Source organism: Rattus rattus, chromosome 6 (genome assembly GCF_011064425.1).
Source record: "Rattus rattus isolate New Zealand chromosome 6, Rrattus_CSIRO_v1, whole genome shotgun sequence".
Taxonomy (NCBI): domain Eukaryota; kingdom Metazoa; phylum Chordata; class Mammalia; order Rodentia; family Muridae; genus Rattus; species Rattus rattus.
In genome coordinates, this window is record NC_046159.1 from 20,211,618 (window position 1) to 20,233,089 (window position 21,472).

General features: G+C 48.5%; 1 protein-coding gene across 1 annotated transcript in view; it reads left to right on the plus strand.

The window, feature by feature from the left end:
- Prmt8 (protein arginine methyltransferase 8) overlaps positions 1–7,729 on the plus strand; it is an 81,182-nt gene extending 73,453 nt beyond the window's left edge. The window contains exons 9-10 of the mRNA XM_032905608.1: positions 6,018–6,139; positions 6,812–7,729. Of these exons, the coding sequence (XP_032761499.1) occupies positions 6,018–6,139; positions 6,812–6,895 (206 nt within the window). The 3' untranslated portion in view covers positions 6,896–7,729. The remainder of the gene's footprint in view (positions 1–6,017; positions 6,140–6,811) is intronic.
- The last annotated feature ends 13,743 nt before the right edge of the window (positions 7,730–21,472 follow it).

The following is a 21,472-nucleotide window of genomic DNA, read 5'->3' on the forward strand; positions in this document are numbered from 1 at the left end:
TCTTTGACTACCAAGACTAGGGTCTCTGGCCTCTATCATCTAGGCCAGGACGAGTGTTCTCTTTCTTGCTTTTGGAAAAACTAGAGATCCCCCTGACCTTGGCCATTGTGGAGGTTCTGCCGTCCTTCAAGGATCAGGAGGTGAGCTGAGCTCTTTCTCCCAGTGGGCAGGAGCAGCCTGGAGAGGAGAAGTAAGATTCTGTTTGAACTTGAAGGACAAAAAGACTCAGTTTAGCAATGGACAGGGAGAGTGGTTAGGGAGGGTTGGTAGTGAGGGGGCCAGAGCGTTTAGCTTTGTCTCTCCCATCTTCAGCTAATGCTAGCTGAAGCCTACCTGTGGGTGATGTGTCAGTGGGGCACTCTGGGAAAAGCTTTAGGTCTCTAAAGCTTGTGTCCTGACCCATAACTCTTAGTAAGTCTTCTCTGCCTATTGGACTTCTGTCTAGATAAAGGTGATTCACTGGTTCTGTGGTAGCAGGGTGACATTCTCATGGCCCCAGGAGCAGGAGGTTTGGTTAAAGCTCATCCCAGACTCAAAGCTGTTACCTCTGGGCTTTCTGAGAGAAGGTGAGGACTTGAAGTGTCTAGCCCCAGGCTCAGTCTACTCTATCTGTTGACTATCTCCCTCCCATTACCCCACTCAAGAGGAAAGTCATGGTAAATCTGGGCAGAAGCTTATCCACTGCCTTTGAGATATTAGCAAGCCATAACCCCTCTTGTTTTTGCAGAACTCCATAAAGCTGGGCTCAAGAAGGATATTTGTAGTCCTCCAAGTCTCTGATTCCTGTGTCTTATACAGCGAGTTGCAATGTGTAGTCCGTGGACAATTGCCCCATCCCTCATATCTAGGAGGGCGTCATCCCAGATCAATTCAGAGACCCTGGGAGTGGCCCAGTTATCTGTCCCTTGGCCATGATCCCTACTTGTGTTTGAGAAACACTGCTTTCCTGCAGGACCATCTTGAACAAGACAGTTGAGAGTTCAGCTGAGCCTGATTCCCTTCTGGTAGGCCAAGCCTGTCTCCCTAGCAAGGCATGTCCTCTGTGCTCACCAAGTCTCATAGCTCTTGTAAACTTTGATCCTGCTTGTTGAGAGCCAGAGGAAACAATGTGGTCGGTTCATCTCCTGGTCCTCTTGGGAGGTTAGCCCCCGTTTTGTGTCTAGTGTGCCAACTACTTCTTTACTAGACCATATGAACTTGGCAGTGGACTCTATTCAGGCTCCACAATCTCCCACTGGCAGAGGGATTTCTTTTGGTTGTTAGGATCACAGGTGCATACAAGTTGATCAATCCCAGTGTTTGTTTCAAGGCAGACTATGACAATCGGACCACCCGCACACGATTCACTTTTGGCTTATTTGTTTATTAATACAATGAGTACTCATGAACCTACCACCTAACTCAATAACTAGGATGGAGATGAATTATTAACTAGGACGGAACTAAATTATTAACTGCAATGCAAAGAGTAGCTGGAAATAAATTTATTATTATTTCTGTTGGAATGTAAGTGCCCGAGTTGTTGAGCAAACTTAATTAAAATATAAATATCAGCTAAAATGGATAATGAATAAATGATAGATGGTTATATTTATAATTAATAAATGTAAATAAACTAATTCATACTCACAGAAGAACTCTCTGCAAGCCCACCTCTGAACTTAGGGCCTATTAGTATCTCTCGCTCTCTCTTTTTAAAAATCTAAATGTTTCATTTTTAGCCATCCAACTGGTAAGGTTTCTAGATGGATATTATCCTAAATTAAGTATTCCTGTGTTCTGGCTATGGTATAAAGAGTTTTAATACAATCATGCATGCGTAAAACGAAGATATTGGTTGTGGGAGTTTGTGGATGCGTTCCTCCCCTCACTGGAAGGTGCTCCTCCCTGCTTATTCCCCACTAAGTTTTCTGTCTCAGACTCAGTGCGGCCAGTTCTGGGGGACCCACTCAAAAGAGCAAATCACATACTGTGCAGCTCAAAAATGATGCCCGCTAATGGTTCTGGCTGCTTAACAACACCAAGCAGAAGCCATCTCAAACAGGCAGCAGCACCCAAGACTCCAGGCTCTGCCAGCCAGGAACACAGCTGTCCCTGTCCCCTTGAACTCCTCCTATATGGTTGTAGGAGGAGATTTGATGGTGCCATGCAGTCCAGGAAGGCTGTGAGGTGGGTGGAAGCAGTGGCCCTAAAAGAAGCTGACTTCAAATGGTTTTTTCAAAGGTGGGATGATCAGCGCCAGAAATGACCTTGAGCTTGAAACTTTGTGGGTCTCAGGCGGCCTCTTCCAGATTTACTACCCTGTGGCCCTGGGTCATGTTCCAGGTCAAAGAAGCCTCTCTGTGCACAGTCTTTAATTTCCCAAAAGTTCATTAGGCAATGCAGCTCTCAGTGCACAGCTAGAACAATTCTTATCTCCTACAAAGAAATACTAATCACTCAGCGACTAGGAAGTGAAGCAGGAAGCTGAATTCTCTTCCTTAAAACACAGGAGGATAATCTTATGAGAGGCTCCTCCCACCGGTTCCCGTGGTTCCCTGTTTCTCTCCTCACCCAAGACCAGAGCTCCCACAGCTCTGTTTTGCAGTATCCACGACTTGCCTGACGGTCTTGTAAGGGTATAGGATCTTCAGGAAGGATGGAGTTAGGAAGGCAAAGCTGTGATCACCTTGGGCATTGTAGGACAAATTGAGAGCTACACCTGGTACATAACTGACATCCAAAGACCTTTGAACACATGGGTTTATATTTGCAGCACTGCAGATGGTATTAATCATATTCACCCCAGAGTGAAAAGTTCCCAGTAATCTACAAGCAGCGGGGCTGGCTGACACCCAGAATATTCCCAAGAGGAACTCATCCTCATAGTGACTCAAAGCTATGCCATCCTGGGTTATGGGTTGGGACTGAGGAGGAAGGAAAGCTTAATTGCAGATACAGAGAGCTGTAGACATCATTCAGAGCCTCATCTTCACGGTACAAGACGAGTACCACCCTGCTCACTGCAGCATTCCAGATATAACCCGGCTGTTCTAGAGCACCAGAGCCAGGCAGCGTGTCTTTGCAGGTATCCCTCAGCTTATGGGAAGGATACTTGCGCGCCAGTTCGTGTAGTAACACACCACCAGCTGCCATGGCTTAGCAGTTCCCTAATGTGGTTTTGTTAGAACTAATAGGTTGTAAGTGGGGTGTCCCTATGATTCAGCTTTCAATTAAGGATGCTTTGGCAAGCAAAACAGAGATCTAGGGATGATCTAGCGCTGCATGAACAGACAGGAGTCATGTCAGCACGCACAGAGGGATGTCCAGTCACTCTTCACTATCTATTTCACCCATACGCCACCTCAGGGGATAAATATCATAAGTCTACAAAGGATAGAGACAAGGTGGTCTGCTCTATGCAGCTCACACTCCAAGGCTTTATTGTACTAACACAGGAGCACAGGGAGGAGGTTTGCTCATGCTAGTTAGATAAGTTGCTGAGGGGGCTTCCAGCTCACCAGCTGACTCCTGGTGGCACCGGATTTTCAGGGTCACCATAACAACCTGTGGCAAAGAAGACTCTAGGACCAGGCCCTATCGTTCTTCCCACAACATCTACCCAGAAAAATGCAAAAGGAGACAGCCACGTTAGCTACGGGGGCAGTATTATGTCCTGCTGTGTCTTTCCCCTCTGTGTCCCACCTTCCCAGAATTACTGAATTAAAAATGCAGAGCAGGTCTAGGAGATCTAGGGATGACTGTGCTACATGAACAGACACGAACCATATTCACAGTCATAGAGGGAATACATGGTCACTCTTCCCTATCTATCTCATCCATACAACACCCCGGGGGATAAATATCATGTCATAACTCTGCAAATGATGGGGATGGGGTGCAAACCTTTAATTTCTTCTATTTCTAATGGGCACGGTGGAAAACTCAGATGAGAAGCCCTGAGACAGACTGTAGCCACCGGCTCCAAGATGGAAACGTTTGCAGAGGCTCTTAATCTTTTGAAACAATGTTCCTTCCACCCAGGGATGGCATGCATGCTTTGGGGTCACTCGCTGGAGGCAGACTGGCCTCACTGGCCAGCAGATCTTAGCCAGCGAGGCTTGGATCCTCGAAGGCCTCTCACTGGATGAGAGAGGAGGCAGTTTGAGTCCCCTTCACTGAAGGTCTTTAGGAACAGGAGAGACACCTGCCTGCGTGGGTGGAGGCGGAGATGGGGGCGAGGGTGCTGTCAGCCACACTCCCGGCATCCGCAGCCACAGCCAGAACTTGTCTTTTGACAGTTTATTTAGAGGTAATTGGCAGCAAGCGTGCTGAGAGCAGGTGGTCTGCCAACAGCAGCATGGCTTGCGGGCTGGGTGCTAGGTGGGCTTGAGGCCCAAGTCTCTGCAAGGCACAAGCTGTATGTGGTATCCCCCCCCCCCAGATGCTCAGGCTGCGTTGTCCTGTGACCTTGAGTTCTTATTGATTTCCAAATGCACACACTGAGGGCTGCTCTGGTCTCTATCTGACATTTGATCAAGGCAGCTCATTGCAAACAACAAGGGGGGAGGGGGGAAGGCCTCTCTGCTGCCACTAAAATAGATCTTGGGGGTTTTCGGAAGGTCTTTGAGGTCACCCCGTCTGATTTGACGAATGACAAGTGAACTTGCTCTCGGTGGTGTCCTCAACACCCGGGGAGGAACCAGTAACTCAGTTCCTAGGACTGTGAGGCAGCTCCAGTTCTTCCTGCAGCAACACTCTGGGTTCTAGTAATTTCCAAAGCCACGTGTAAAGTACATATAAATCCCCCGTGCCAAAGTCTTTGATGTGCTTGAAGGACACCCCTGGCCTTCCCAACTCTTCTTGCTGTGGGTGTTGGTTTTAAGCAAGAAGGAAAGTCCACTGGGGGAAGACAAAGGTCTAAGCCGAGAGGAGCTCACCATAAAGTGAGGTTTCTGCGGCCCATGGGTTTCCGTTGAGCATCTTTGGGCAAATCCCACATCGCAGGATGCTGGGCTTTGGCTTCTTGACACTGTTCTCTTGCCATAGACTTGGTGCTTCTAGGTTGGGTGTGGTGAGAGCTAAGCTTGCTAAGCAAGGCTGGTCTGACCCCGCTCTTCAGGAGCCTGCAGAGGAGGTAAACAATTGAGGGGGGGTGTTTACTCTGAAGCATGCCAGACACTGTGATGATGTCAATTCCGGATGCCCTTGGAGTGCAGGATTTAGGTTGGAGTGGTCCAGGAAGGCTGGCCTTGAAGGAGGAGGATGTTGTGAGTAGGAAAGGAAGAGCATTCTGGAGGCAGTCACTGCCCGAGAAAAGGGCTGCATCCCAGGACACAGACCTTCCCAGTTAGCTGGAGACTACATGGAGTTCAGTGATAAATACCACTGAGGAACACGCATTATGATGGCCTTGAACTATGCAGGAGGGGTGATCTCTGGAGTGAGACTCCCCTGCTGCTTCTTTCTGGTACTATTGGGAAGGCAGGGCTAGAATCCTACACCAGGACTGGGCCAGGGTGCTGGGTACTGCAATGGGGCAGACTCACAGGCAAAGGAAGCTATTCGAAGGAGGGAGAGGGAAGAAGGAGGATGTTGGTAAAGCTGGGAAACTGGCTGAGCTATAGAATTGCCATACATGATGTCATAAGTCTACAAAGACCATACAGACAGGATGGTCACCTCTGTGCATCTCACACTCTTGAGTCTTTACTAACACAGGAGCATGGGAAGGAGGTTTGCTTATGCCAATGAGGGTAGTTCCTGAGGGAGCTTCCAGCAAACCGACTGTCTCCCCTCTGGCCCCTCACTAAGATCATCAGTTCTGTCCGGCTGGGGCTGGGATGGGATGGTGGGCATTGGACTGAGTCAGGAGTTCTGACTCAAGCAGAGTGTTGGGATCTGGGCAGAAATCAAGGCCCATAGAAAGCTCAGGACCTCTGTGTGGGTCCTGGGCTTCAGCTGATTCTTGTTTATCTCTGACTCTCTCCTCTGTCTGTCTCTGTCTGTCTGTCTGTCTGTCTCATGGTCCTCTCCAGCCCCTGATGCCCCCTACACCCACTGGAAGCAGACTGTCTTCTACTTAGAAGACTACCTCACTGTCCGAAGAGGGGAGGAAATCTACGGGACCATATCCATGAAGCCAAATGCCAAAAATGTGGTAAGTCTAGGAACTGCCCCCAACCCCCACATGGCCAGAGCCAAGGGAGACACAGCTGACTCCTAGGGTGCTCTCTGAAGTCACCCACCTAGTCTAATGGACAAACTTCTAGCAGAAGCAGGCAGCAGCTGTGTTTGCAGAGGACTAGGCCTAATTGGGTGACCTCAACTTTGACTCTTCCAAACGCCAATGGCTTTCTAGACTCTGAAGTTGACCTTGAGGACAGACAGCTCCTGGTAGCTCCCAGGACAGCCTTTGAGAATGGATGTTGTATAAATGGGTTCTGCTTCATTTAGGGTGAGCTGAGCCAGGAAAAGCAAGTGTCTGGTTTATTTCTCCAACCAGCCTGGTAGGACCTTTCTGAGAAGCCCCTGTACCTGCACAGAGGCAGAGTGACTGAGGGTAATATCAAGGAAGATGCATGGACTTCAGTTATCACCTAGATAAAATCCCAGGACTGCTTTCATGTGAGGACAGGAAGGTTAGCTGTCAGAGCCCTTCTTGTGAGGATAATGGACACCAGAATGGATTCCTGAGGATTGGGCATGGAGGCCCCTAGCTAGAAATCTAATAGTTACCTATCCCCATGGCACCAGGAGAAGTTCTACACCTGGGGAGGGCCCCAATCTCCTACCCATATTCATACGGTGACCCTTTGCTCTTTCCTCATAGCGAGACCTCGATTTCACAGTAGACTTGGATTTTAAGGGACAGCTGTGTGAAACATCTGTATCTAATGACTACAAAATGCGTTAGCACATATGGGAAGCTGCGGAGAGCAAGCGAGAAGAGGCACTCACTTCAGTCTGCCACGCTGCCCCAAGGAATACTGTTAGGAGGACCACACTCGACAACCAGAGCTTTCCACTCTGCCTTGAAGATTGGCGAACTTGCCCAGGGCTCTCCTGGGCCCCGCTATCACAGGGAGCCTCCAGCTCCTCGGTTCTGCCCCTGGAGCCCTTCACAAAGGCTGTGTTGTTGCCTTCCGTGCTGTGGCTGGGGCTCTGAGGAGGGAAGCATACCCATGTGCCCCCATTGTCCTAAACTGACTCTCTGGATCTTCCAAGTTTTGCATGCTGCAGACATCTAGGACAGGTTACTTCTGCTAGAACCTGGAGACATACGTCTTTGATAGCATAAGCCAGATTTTCTGTCTGTGTGGTGGTGTGTGTGTGAGCGTGTGTGTGTGCGTGCGCGCGCATGTGTGTACAGCATATATATTATTTTACTTGCCCACAAACATCTGTATATGCATGCATATACAACTAAGTGGGCATACTTGGGTGTTCATTCTGAGTGTGTATGTGTGTGTGTGTGTGTGTGTGTGTGTGTGTGTGTGTGTGTGTGTGTGTGTGTGTGGTGGTGTGTGTGCCTAGAATCTATATTACTCTCAGAGGAGGTTCTGTTGCTTTTGGATAGGAATTTGTTTCGTGATTAGTTTTCCCCATCCCGATCCCTTAACAGATGTTACACAGCTATGAAACATTCTGTGTACTAGCTCTGGTCTCGTTTTGACTAGACTGTGGCTCTGAATCCTGAGCACAGTACCATGGGCTCTGCGGGCACTCAATAAACACACATGAGAAAGAAGCAATGGGTACCTGTGCTCCTGATGCTCTGGAGGGTAAGGGTGGGTAGTAAGAGGCCACAGTAGGACAGAAAGTCATGGACTACTACTACTACACAGTTCCTACTAGTGTTTATTGTTTGTTGGAAGTACATTCCATGGAAGGAGCATCTGGGAAATTGTATCAGCCTGAACACATCTTTCTGTAGATACCTAGGTCCTGCCCTGAGGAGACAAGAGGATCCTGGAGCTATGGGGTGGAGGGTGCTGGGAAGGAGGATGGAAACTGACTGACAGTGATATTCATGTAGCCTGGAAACTACTCATAGTCTGAAGACCTATGGAGAGGCTTCTGGCCTGGTCTGCATATGGAAACAGTATTTCCACAAGATAGAAAGACGATGTGCATTGTTAGGCTTGGCCAAGTGCTTGGTCTTTGTTTCTAGGTTATTCTTTGGCCTCTGGAAAGTTAGTCTTACCTGTGTAGTCTCCCATAGCAGAAACATGCCCAGTGCTGAGAAGCAAAAGGGTTCATTGAAAAATGGAGTCCATTGTGGATTGGTGGTGCCCAGGAGAGGTCAGATGCAGAGTGGGACCTTGGCGATGCACGGGAGAAGCATGCCGGTGAGAGATTTCTCCAGGTGGGACTGCCTGAATAGAGTGGGTTACAAGTGGTGGTGACAGGCACAGCATATCCTAGCATAGCCTGACTCTATGAGAGGCTTCTCAACCTTCTCCAGACCCCACCCTCCAGTCTCTTGAGTACCCTAATAGAAGGATTTTAATATTTTTCTCTAATAAAAGCCAACCCAAAGGCTGTCTATCCTAGACAGGAATGAGCCTGCATAAAGTCTATGGACAGACCTCGGATAATTGACAAACCAACCCAATGACAATATCTCTTTCATTTCTAGGACTCTGTTAGGAAATTTGTCGGCTTCCCCAAAGCCTTGGAAGACATACAAAAGCCTTACTACCCACTGTGTAGCCGACGTATATTGGGACACAGAGAGAAACCATAGAGTTTGTGCAGAGCTGAACCAGGCTTGAGTCTAGTTCCACGTGCCCTTCCCTGCCCTAGGCTGGTTCTTCAGATCCTCGACCTAAACAGTCACACTCTTGCTGTCTTTAGAAAAAAACATCAGCTAGAATTATATAATCATTTAATCCGCTTATGCCAGTCAAGAAAACTTAAGAAGGGGACAAAACCTTGAGTTAGAAAAAAGAAATTTAATTGAAAAGGGACTTCTTGGGGACATTAGAGGGAGATCTGTAGTACTATCAACTATTGTACTAAAGTCTGGGCCTCTTATCCTGTGGCTTCTGAGATAAACCTGGAGGATAAGCTTCCAAGGTCTCTGGCCCAGTGGAAGCCGTCAACTCATACCCAGCAAAGACTCAGACATATGTGTTCAATAATCAAAGGGTTTTCCAAGAGATATTTGTTAGATACCAATGGTCCGAGTGGGTGGGGTACTTTGAACCCCTGAGTCCACAGGCACTTGATGGGACTCCCCCACCCTGTCAGTCTCTGGTAGGTTTGAGTCGCTCTTGCCCAAATCCGGAGAAATAAAGTCACTCAGCTTCCCTTTGTGCTGGCTTCACTGAGTCCTCTAGGTCGTGCACTCTTCCCAAGAGTGTATTTGCTTCTCAGTCCCTGGGCAGGACAGGAATGCGACACACTTGCTCAGTTACATTTCTCACTGCTCTGACAGAGCCCTTGGGGTGAAGGCAGCTTAAGGAAGGGTTTCTGCTGGCTCACATTTCTAACACATAGTCCATCTCGGCAGGGGAGATGCCGTGGCAGGGGTGTGAACAGTTCATCCTGGCAGGGGACAAGGTGGCAGCTATGAGGTGGCCGGGCACATTGCACTCACAGTCAAATGCAGGGGTATGAATGCTGGCACTTAGCTCGCCCTTCTCCCTTATGCCCATGAGATGGTTTCACTCACACTGAGGGTGGTCCTCCTGCCTCCGTTAAATCTTTCTGGAAATATCCTTAAAGACACAGATAGAGATGTGTTCCCATGGCTGATTCTTCCAGTGAAGATTGACCATGCGACTTAGCTCATCTCACTCAGAGGGACTTCAGGAACAGAGGAAACATACTCAGATTGCATCATGATGCATAAAGCCCAAGCCCAGCCCATCGTTTAGAGACCCACAATGACTGCCAGCAGCAGGCCATTCCTCTCAAAGCATGTGCTAAAGCAACTTTATCCAACATCTACCAGCACCTCAGCCCCAGGACAACCAGAGAAGAACCCTTTCTGTGTGTTGGTCCTTAGACTCATACCTTTGCTGTCCCCTTTACTGATGGGGGCCATTAGTTGGTAAGTGCCCCTCTTCAAGACATGAGGCAAAGGGCCCAGAAAAACGCCTGCACTGATGCTGGCTGGTGAAGTGGCTTCTAGAAAGTAACCATTTACCCATGAGACTCTAGAGCAGTGGTTCTCAGCCTCCATAATGCTATGGCCCTTTAATACAGTTTCTCATACTGTGGTGACCTCCCCACAACCATCGAATTATTTTTGCTGCTACTTCTTAACTGCAATTTTGCTACTGTTATGAATTCTAATGTCAATATCTGGTTTTCTAATGGTCTTAGGTGACCCCGTGAAAGGGTCATTTGACCCCCAAAGGGGTCATGACACAACAATCTGCTACCAAGACACAGCCTGGGCACCAGTCCTGAGGCCTAGGTTCATCAGGTCTGGAAGGGCAGCACCAGTGCAGGCAGGGCTTCAGTCAGTGATAGCTGAGGTCCCAGGGCTGCTGCCTTGGCCTAGAGTTTGGGGGCAGCATTATAGAGCGAACCACAGCCCTGAGCAGAAGTAGCCTGCTTTGTGGCTTTGCTTCATTAGTACACAGGCTTGCAGCATCCTTAAAACCCATTCCCAGCCTCCTGCACATGGTGGCTGATTGGTACTCACAGATGTATATCTTTCCTTTAACAAAGAAAGAGCCCCAGCCATTTGCCTGCCTCAGCCCTCCTCTCCAGACGATGTGGACTGGGATGACCTGCCACCAGGCTCCCTGCCCACACCAGATTCATAGAACCTACTATAACCCTGGGGCAGAGCCCAGCCATTTAGAGTGCCAGAGTAGAGCCATCCAGTGAGAAGCAGGAGCACTGAAATGCCATTAGGCATTGGGATTCAGAGCAGGCAGCACTTCCCAGGGGAATTCTTCCCCTAGGCACAGTTACTTTCAGTTAATAATGCATTGAGTTTGTACGTACACACTACTTGTGCTTTGGGATGCCCAGAGTTAGCGGCTCAGCAGTTCATTCTGGAAGCCAGGGGTTTGAACAGGGAAGGGATCAGGAAGAGAACTTAATGCTGATTGGTCTCACTCACCGTGTAAGCCCTTGAAGATACGTCTGTTCAGTTTTAGTAGGAAATAACCAGTCAGTGTCCAACTGCCATCAATTGCTGTAATGTGACAAAGGCATATCTACATGGCATTGTGTGTCAGAAGACCTGAAGACCAGAACCATAGTGACATCAGGGAAGGCAATAAAGGTCAGAGAAAGATGGAGTGAGTCTCCTGAGCACTTGTGTACAGGAAAAAAAAGATCAAGGTCTGGAGATAGTGACATTGATATTGGCTATGACAAATAACTGACACTGTGACAAAATACCGGAGACAATCAACTTAATAAGAGAAAAGGTTATTTTGGCTCCTGGTTTCCGAGGTTTGGGCTCATGGTTGCTTGGTCCTATTGCCTTTGGACCTGCAATGGAACCATATGCTGAGGTGAGGGGTACAGGCAGAGCAGGCTGCTTGCCTATGGTGGCTAGGAAACAATCATAGAGACCAGAAGAGGCTTGGGCCCTGATATTATCCTACAGTCATGCCCCCCAATAATCCATTATAGCCCACACCTAAAGGTTCTGCTACTACCCCACAACAGCAAAACAGACTGGAGACCAAGTCTTCAACACACAGACCTTTGGAAAGGACTCTGCAAACCCAAAACTCAGCACTACTGTTGATGGCCTGGGAGTAGGGTCACCACGAAGCACAGATCTATGTTGATGGCAGAAGCAAGGTACCCTTGCTGTCTGTTCCAGGGGTGTAGGGCAACGCTCTCAGGTATAGCATGTGGCACTATTCTGTCTTCATGGTTTGAACAGTTGTCCCTGTTGGAATCAAGACAACTGAAGAATGTCTCCCAGCTTCCTCTTTCTTGGGCTGTGTCTCCATAGACTACATACTACGAAGGGGATATAGCTCTGGACAAACCAGGAAGCAGCTTGGCCTCCTGGGATTCCCCTTGTCTGAGAAACAGACAGGAAACGTGAGTGATCAGATCAAAATCATGGAAGAGAAAGTACAGAGGCAGAGGGAGTGTGAAGTTGAGAGTCCTAGGGTAAGATCAGGAGAGCATCCCTGAGGGCGAAGCTTTAATCTGAGACTCAAAAAGGGGAGGGGGCAGAGGGGAGGGTAGAAGTGGGGGAAGAGGTGGAGGAAGGATCCACTGCAACAGCATTGCCAAGGCCCCACTGAGGCTTAGTATCTTGGGAACGACTCATACTGGCACAAGCAGAAGGCCAGAATAGAGCGAAGAGAGGTGAGTGAAGCAGTCTCAGCTCCAAGGTCAAGGGCTTGGCAAACCATGTCGAGGACACTTTTTCCTTAGGCAACAGGAAGACACTGAAGGATTTTAATCAGCAATGTGACAGCAAAGGATTTGCATGCCGCACATGCACTCCGTCTAATGAGCTCAATTTGCAGCCGTTTCCCTTGGAAATTGGTGATAGACTTAACCCGCTACCGACTTAAGGAAATGAAGTCTTGGAAAGGAAGCACCAAGCAGCTGCTAAAGATCCCGGGCTCAAGTGGAGTGTGGTAAACCAGGCTGCCTCACGGTTGCTGGGGTTGAGAATGGCATGCAACAGATTCATCTTAAGATTGCCAGGTTTGCAGAGGGGAAATCTGTGATGGGTCAATTGGTGTGACTTCACTAGCATTGTCCTTTCTAGTGCCATGTTACTGTGTTCTCGCAAGGACAGCTTCCCCTTGGCTCAGATGGACATAACTATCTGGGAGGCAGACGGAGGTCGGTCAGATGGGTCAGTACAAGGCTGGATCTCTGTCTGGGGACTGCTGGGCTGTCAAGACCCAGGCAGCTGTTTCCAAAGAGCCCTAATGCTTGGCATCACTTTTAACCAACAGAATGTGTTCTTGAAGCATCTTTCAGAGGCTCTGTGCGTCATAATGGGTTTCTGATATGGCAATGATTGCTTTCTGGCCACGGTTGGTTAGCTCAACTGGATAGCGAGTCGTGGTGCTTGAAGCCAAAGCACAGCTTCACAGTCATGGACGATGCCTTGAACTCTTGCCAACCTTGGAGATAAACAGTATTGAGGTTAGGCCTTGCTCTTCCGGCGTACAGCCGTGAGACCTGCAGCATGTTACTTGGCCTTTTGTGTCTGCTCCTGCCTGGGCTCTTGGCCTGTTAAATGGGAAGGATGATAATAACCCCTTCCTCCTGGGTTCGTTCCAGTATCAAACGCTACAGCCTGAGGAGCGGGGACAGTGATGCCCCTTGTGTGATAAGTGGCTCTCGACAGCTGCATATAAACTGGAACTCTCCCTGTTATTGGAACTGAAAGCTTCAGGTGAGACAGTACAGATAGATGCTCAAGGCTCTCCCAATGAAAGAGAAAGGAGCAGATCACCCCGTGATAGAGCCTCTTCCTGTCTCGAGGGGGTCAGAAGGTTGGCTTGTTGTGAGCAAAGATAGAAGGCACTTGACCGTATGCCATCTGGAAACAATTCTGAAGGTGGCCTTGAGGATGCCTGGATTGGGACGCTGTACAAGCTCAGATCAGGACCAGACTTGTGGAAATGTTAGATCAGCAAACACAGCCCAAGGTTGGAATGAGAGGCACCTAGGACCCAGCACCACCAGATACTAGGCAGGTTTCCTGGCAAACCTTGGGTAGCTCAGAGTAAGGGATACAGGGGTAGTTAGCAACATTGAGTGAGAAGACTTAGTCCAAATCTCCACTCTCCCACTACAGGTTGCACAACCACTAGCCTCTCTCTGCTTTGGTTTTCTTTCTTGGAAACCGGTGGTGACCCTGTTGTCCATTCCATAGCGGAAGGGGTAAGGAATGAATGTGAAGCAAGCAATCCATGCAGTGGCTACTCTCTTGCTACAGGTTGCTCCTCTGAGCAGCCATAAAAGGGTTTGAGTCCAGGAATCACATGTCTTGGTCCCCTCTGAGCATGCATGCCCCTGTGCCCACATTTTCCGTGTTGTCTCACTAGAACTAAAATCTGTCTTCCCTCCATAAGTCAGACTGTCTCATTCCAATGCCTTTCGGTATTGAAGACAGATCCTGGTTCATTCAAATTTTGTCGACTAATCAGAAGATACAGTGTCATCTTGATGCCTCTGTCACTGTGCCCATAGCTCTTATTCTTCTTGGGAACCCACTATGTGACCTTGAGTTATTCACTCAACATCTTGGCCTCTGTTTTCTCATTTATGAAGATGAAGGCGTTAACCTGGAATGATCTCCAGGTCCCTACCTAGATGGAGGGATCTTTCCCATTCTGCTGCTTTTATTTTGTGACAATGTGTCCTGGCCTTTCCAAGAAGGGCCTGTCTCCTACTTTGAGGGAGTATAATGGATGTTGGGATCATCATCATCATCATCATCATCATCATCTTCTTCTTCTTCTTCTTCTTCTTCTTCTTCTTCTTCTTCTTCTTCTTCTTCTTCTTCTTCTTCTTCTTCTTCTTCCTCCTCCTCCTCCTCCTCCTCCTCCTCCTCCTCCTTCCCCTCCTCCTCCTCCCTTTCCTCTTCCTCCTCCCCCTCCTCCCCCCCTCCTCCCCCTCCCCTCCCCACCTCTACCTTCTTCTTCCTGGAAATGGGTGATGAATAAAGATTCAAGGAGCAAAAGAAATTTCCTCCAGGGCAGCTGGAGGGCATCCTGGAGTTGTTTGATGCATGGCTACAGGAAATGGAGATGGGTCAGCAGGCAAGTCTTCTGGCCTTGATTTTTGCTTATTAGTCTGGACTCCATGGAGATAGGCTATCTGGGGGAAAATCACTTTAATAACTGAGAGGAAATAGAATTAAGGCTGCTGGCTGCTGGCTGGCAGCACTGGGTGACTCTTGTGTGGGGAGTTAATTTGTGTCTGCTCATGTTGCCTATCTGATTAGATGCTCACTCGTGTGTCACTCTGCCAAGAGTTTCCATTGAGATGGTCCCCTGTGATATGGCTTCAAGGGCTTTGTAAGGGCAGAAGACTGGGGAGGTGCCCAGGGTAAGGGGAGGTAGAGTGAGAGACTCCTAGTCCAGGCAGGACGGGTCTAAATGTGGAGCTCACATGGCAACACAGAGGACCAACATGAGGGTCATTAGCCTCCCTTTGAGGAAGGGCTGTCCTCTCCTAAGGCCTCAGTTTCCACAGAATACTGTGGCAGTGCCCTATAATCTGCACTTTGTTATGCACCTGGGCTTTCTGTCACCCACTCTATGCACAAACCATAGCCAGCTTTGATCATTCACCTATACACAGGAAAGTGGGACCTGGGACCCTTCCAGTGAGAGATGATACAGAAATTAGTTTGTCTGGAGGCCTGAGGCCCAACATGACCTCATGGTGAGGAGGGGAGTTAGCAAGTGGTTTCATCAATGTGTGTGGTACACCCAAGGCTCAGGGCAGGCAGTCAGCTCTCTGTCCTGTATGTGGGCAGTCAGAATGGACTGCTCTCAGGCTCGGCCACAAAGTGGGCTCAGCAGGTATGGGCAGGCTGAGGACACTGTTAGGCACCTACAGTACTAACCACTGCTGTCTTTCACAGAGAAGTCACCAATGCTCTCATAAAGGATCGAGACCTATTGGTCTAAACCTGGCCTGGACAAAGACAGTAACATCAAAGAGCAGAACCAAGGTCAAGGAGACATTCACAAACTTTTGAGATCTTTCATTTTCTCCTAATCCATTCTGTTATTGTTGCTACTAATTCTGTTATTGTTGCTACTAATTCTAAGGCCGCTTGATAATTCTCTTTGAGCTGTATTTCTTTACTTTTGCATCCTCCTGGAAGGTGGAACTTGGGATTTTAGACATAGTGGCACACCCTCTGTCACTGTGGCATTCTCTCAGTCTTAAATATTTTACATTTGGGACAGGGTATCACCATGTTGCCCAGGCTGACCCTGAACTTACTCTGTAGCCTATGAACATCTTAAACTTGTAATCCTCCTGCCTCAGACTCCTAAGCATCTAGGATTACAGGCCTAGGACAGGATACCTAGCCCACGGTTGTTGGTTGGCTTGCTTTTGAGGCGGATTTGAGCTATGAAGCCTCTGATGGAATTGAGCTTTTAAACCTCCTGTCTCAGCCTCCTGAATGTTAGGATTACAGGAATGCCACCACTGTGCTGGACTTCTTCCAACATCTAATTAAATAAAAATCTCTAGGTGTGGGGAGTGACAAGGATTGATTTTTTTTAATTAAGTAAAGCTATCAGAAGTAGCATAAAAGCTAAACCACTTGAACTCCCACATGACGTGAGCACACATCCAAGGTTAAGAAGCAGAGCTAAGGACTGTAGCCTGGGCTAGGCAGGCAAGAGGCACAGTGCAGGCTGGATGTGGTAGGGTTGTGCTGTGGGGCAGCACAGGGAAGGCTGACTGAGGGCAGTAGTGCTCTTTCCAGATAATGGCACATTCCTGATTTTATTGTCAGATGCACTAGCTGGGTCACTGGTGGCCATCACAGACAGAAGACAGGAAATGGAGTCACTTGTCAAGCCTCAAATAGAGGATACTCAGGAGGGTATACGGTTTAACTTACGGCAAGAGAAAGCTGGGTTAGGCTGAGGAAATCGTTACAGCCCTAGAAGGGTTCCCAGTGAGTGCAGTCTTTGGAGATGAGGGAACGGAGTGGTCTAGTACCGCTGTGGGCTACAGAACTCAGATGCCTAACATCAACAGCAGGGCTAAGGCTCTCCGTGTGTGTCCTGGGTGGGTATGGGGGGGAAACGTCCTTGCTGAAACACCAAGTGAAGACTTGGGAAGGCTGAAGACTTCAAGGGCAATGGACCAGAGCCACTCACTGGCATAGCAACCTAGGTAGGTCCCTCTTCCTGATCAGGATATGGTCACAGTCCCCATGACCTGAAGGAACCCAAGAGGGAAGGTCATCTGGGTCTTCACTTGAATACAACAATAGTGAGGAGACTCCAGTGGCCCCTGCTGGGTAGCAGCCAACAGTCAGACTCTGGCTTTCCCTCTGGGGTTCTCATGGATCTAAACAGAGACTAGCCCCAGGCTGTCGATTTTCTGTGCCTGAGAGGAGAGGGATGGGCAGAAGCAAGGTCATAGATCTTAAGAGTGGAAACTGCTTTGGGATGTGGCAAGGTGGGGAAGGGAAGAGGTACGGATGGGAGGGCAAAGAGGAAGGAGAGAGGCCTCATCTGCTTGTTTGTTGTGTGTGTGTGTGTGTGTGTGTGTGTGTGTGTGTGTGTGTGTGTGTTTCTGCATGCAAGACGCCAACTTCTAGCATATTTTTAAATCCATCAGATGTGAAAGGCTGATTTAAAGGCCATGGTGTGAGCTGGTAATTCCACTTGCTACAATAGAGAGGCTGGCAGGGCCCTGGCAGAGATTCAGCACCCCTGCCCACACCAGGGAAGCTGTAGAGCTCTCTGGGGGGACACCCAGGCCAGGTGCCATCTTCCACGAGATGGAACCCACAGGAAGGAGGGGACAGAGGATGGAAGGAGAGGACCTGGGTGATAGGGAAGCGGGTGCGGCTTTTCCCTTCATTGGGTTTCAGGATGGGTAGAGCAGGGGTGTGAACCTTGGGATTCATCTCTCCCATTGCTCCTTTTCCCAGGAGCAGAGGACCAGGAAAGCTTACTCCACTGCTGATCAGTGCTCTGTGAGGTCCATTCCCCCTGGGAGATATTTCAGCCAGAGGCTGTTTCCTGGCTCTAACTCAACCTCTGGGGCTGCTCAGAGCAAGCTTAGTGCCAACGCCTGTACTCCTGGAGTATGAGCTTCCCTCTCCCTCTCCAGCCTGTCTTTGCCAGCAATGGTTTCAGAGCAAGTCTCTTTAAAGCTCAGGTATTCCCGGGTGCTTCTGAGTGCTTTTCTGCCGTGGATGATGCGGTAGATTTCCAGGAGCAGCAAGACTCCCTTCAGTTGTCTGTTGAAGTGTTATTCAATACACTCTCTTGTACCTACTCTGGAGACCAGAGACCCTCCTGTTGGCATAGAGGGTACAGGGGTTTATAGCCCTCCTGTTGGGGGACTTACCCTACAATGGAGGAGGCAGATGCATTATCAGAAGCTTGCAAATGGTTGACATCATGCCTAGAGCCCCAAGGGCCTTCCTCTGCAGGATCCAGGGAGGTGCGGAGAATCCAGGTATTGGAAAAGGTCTGAGAGGTGGGAAGTCTGTGGGTGCTATAGTGCTGTGTGCATGGCACGTTCCTGGTGGGCTTTTAGGGGTTTCTTCCCCTTGTGTGTCTTAGCGTTCCCAAGGCAGAAAGTGCTTGTTTTCCTCTGCACCCCCTGAGCTCCTCATGTACCCCAAGAGCAACTATAAGTACCCTTGGGCTTCACTTACAGATGGGAGAAAAATCAATCCTTTCTTCATGTATACACAAATGCTTCTAAAAATGGTCTTTCTTAAATTGTGATGAAAATGGGCACAAAATTTACAGTTTAAACCCTTTTAAAATGTATAATTCAATACCTTTAAGTACATTTATAATATCACATGGAGCCATTCCCATTCTCCATTTCTAGAACTTTCTCATCGCCTCAGGGCATAAGTGTTTTATAAACCATGTGTATAAAGGTGGGTCATTTAGGAGCATGCTGTCTGAAGTATTTTCTGGTCCATCCGCCCACCCAGGATCTATTTTGTACCACACCCTGGTAAATACAGCATTGAAGGAGACCAGCACTCTCCTGGGGTCACCTTGCAATTTATAATGCCAGGCCTGCACAGCTTCAAATACAGCAGAAAGAAACACAGCATGCTTAGATAAAAGTTCAGAGCTTGAAGAAACACGATTTACTTAACTCTTCAAGAAGTAATGGGAGGCAATTTTACCCGTGAACACCCCCCACACATGCTTCTCTTAGGTATCTAGAAGTGTGTTTCCCCAGCTCTCTATCCTGCCATGCTCTGGTCCCTTGTAATGTAACATCTATGATTTGCTTGGAGCATTCAGTTGACTAGACTCTCCCTGTCTTGTCTTTCCTCCTTGCCCGCAATGGGTAAAAGAGGCCACACAATTTGTATGTGGGGCCTTATTCTGAGCAGGCCTTTGGGAGCTAGGGAAAGCTTTCAGGATGAGCACAGTGGGGTAGAAAGGACTGGTTTCATACTAGGAGGACAAAGGAGAGCTGGGCAGGGAAGCATCTGCTATGCACGGGGCATCGAGCCCGAGTCAATTGAGCGGTTGGGCTGCCCAGGGGTAATAGATTGCCACTCGCAGCTGGGGTAGCTGCGGGGGATGAGCTGGAAGCGCTCTGATGGGCTTCACACTGTCTGAAAGGCAATCACATCACAGCAACTGGAATGCTCCCCAGCATGGCATTTTAAAGCCAGAAGGAGCACCTCATTTGAACCAGCCTGAGTCTGCCTACGCCGAGAACCCAGTCTGTAGGACCTGGACCTCCAGCACAGCAGTTCCCCCACGTAGACCAAACCGAGACTACAAAGATGGATAGACCTGTCCTTGGGGCCTTAGTCCCATGTCTGTCATTCTCAAGAGTTCTGTGGTCAGTGTGTGTGAATGGGGCTCACATACAGCAGCTAGCCATTTGACTGGCATCATGACAGAGGGGGTAGGAGAGCCCACGCATTTGGCACCGAAACACAACCCAACACTATCCTTGGCCTAGTGTATGGGCTAAATGGATTGTGTTTCCATAGCCACATTTCCATGAGGAAGCCCATCGCTTCCAGAATCTCATACCCATGTATTTGGTCTTCAGGTATTTTTGCTTAGTAGTGCAGAGTTTTTATGAGTTGTAGTTTTTATAGGTCAGGTGGACCCAGACATCATTCATCATGATGGCACAGGTCTCGCTGGTCCTCAGAGTCCTCATTTGTGGGGAGAGGAGCTTCCTGGTATCATGACAAGTGCCTGCACATAACCCTTTTGGATCTGAGCCATAGCCTTGATGAAGTCCCAGCTAGGAACAAGGGTCGGTTATTGGGCCCGATTCAGCCAGGATGATAAATGACAGCACCTCACCTGTACTCTCCAGTTTCTGCATTGATTTCAGGTCCTCTGCCAAACACCATATGGTTTCCCCAAATCCCAACGTTCTCAGCAATGTTCTCCTAAGTAGGACATTCTGATTAAATTGGCCCAAATGAATCATGTGGAAGGTTCTTCAGTGTGGCTGTTACTGGTAATGAACATGTCCTCTAATAGAAACACCAACAGAGGTAGCAAGGAAGTGGTGCTGGAGATTCATCCTCACATCCGTCATAAGGAGGGAAGGGTTAATTGGTGAGAGTCAAAGGCTGTGGATCCTGGCTGAGCACAAAGAGAGGAGAGGTATCATGCTCCTAGGGGCAGGGGCAGACCAGGAAGCCAAGTAGGGGCTTTGATCCCAACCAGCAACCACTTAGGGATTAGACTCCTGCTTATAGACTCTATTTTCATTGTTTTGCAGAAAACTACCTTTTATTTTTCAAACTTCAGATCTGACGTTCAACCTTCCCACACTTGTCATCTCCTTGTGGAGTTTGGAGTGGTCTCTGATGTACATGGAAATATGAGGCCACCAGCATCCCTTCTCCCACTCAAGGGACTGAATACTTCCTTGGAGAGCTCATCTCACCAAGGGCTTCTGGGAGCTCAGTAGGAGAGCAGAGTATCAAATGTCTAAATGTTATCTTCTCTTGTTCAAAGCAGAAGGGAGGAGAGCCTCCAGGGAGGAGCTGACAAGGAGACCAGATTCCTACTGTACTATATGCACTGTGAAGGAAAGAAGGAAGGAAGGAAGGAAGGAAGGAAGGAAGGAAGGAAGGAAGGAAGGAAGGAAGGATGGAAGGAGAGATTTTATTTGCACACAGGGCAGATTTGAGACTTTAAATCTAAGCTATTTTTAAACAATATTTATGTAGTATCACCACCACCACCACCATCATCAGTGGTGTGTGTTTATGTGTGTGTGTAGTTAGAGTGCACAATTGCCACACACATATATGGAGGTCAGAAGATAATTTTCAGGGGCCAGGCCTCTCCTTCCACCATGGGTTCCTGGACTCAAGCTAAGGCCATTAGGCTTTTGTGGCAGGTGCTTTTACCTACTAAGCTATCTTGCAAGCCATTTTAAATATGCCCAAATGACCTGGGGGAAGCCATGCCTGAAGAACTTGAAGTAATGGAAATCAACCAAGACAGAGGGATCCTAACAAGGAATGACATGTATGCTCTGGGGTTATGAAGTACAATAATGATCATAAAAAATGTACCTACAATCTGTATTTGATCAGGCAGAAGAAAGAATCAGTGATTTTGAAGACAGGTCAATTGGGGTTCTCCAGACAGGCAGACAGACAGACAGACAGACAGACAGACAGACACACACACACACACACACACACACACACACACACACACACACACGATGAAGAGAAATGACTTCAAAGACCTACCGAACTGTCAAGCATACCAACTATGCATAATGGAATGTTCAGAAGCAGAGAAGAATATGAAGTAATGACAGAAACCTTCTCAAACTTATGAAAGCCATC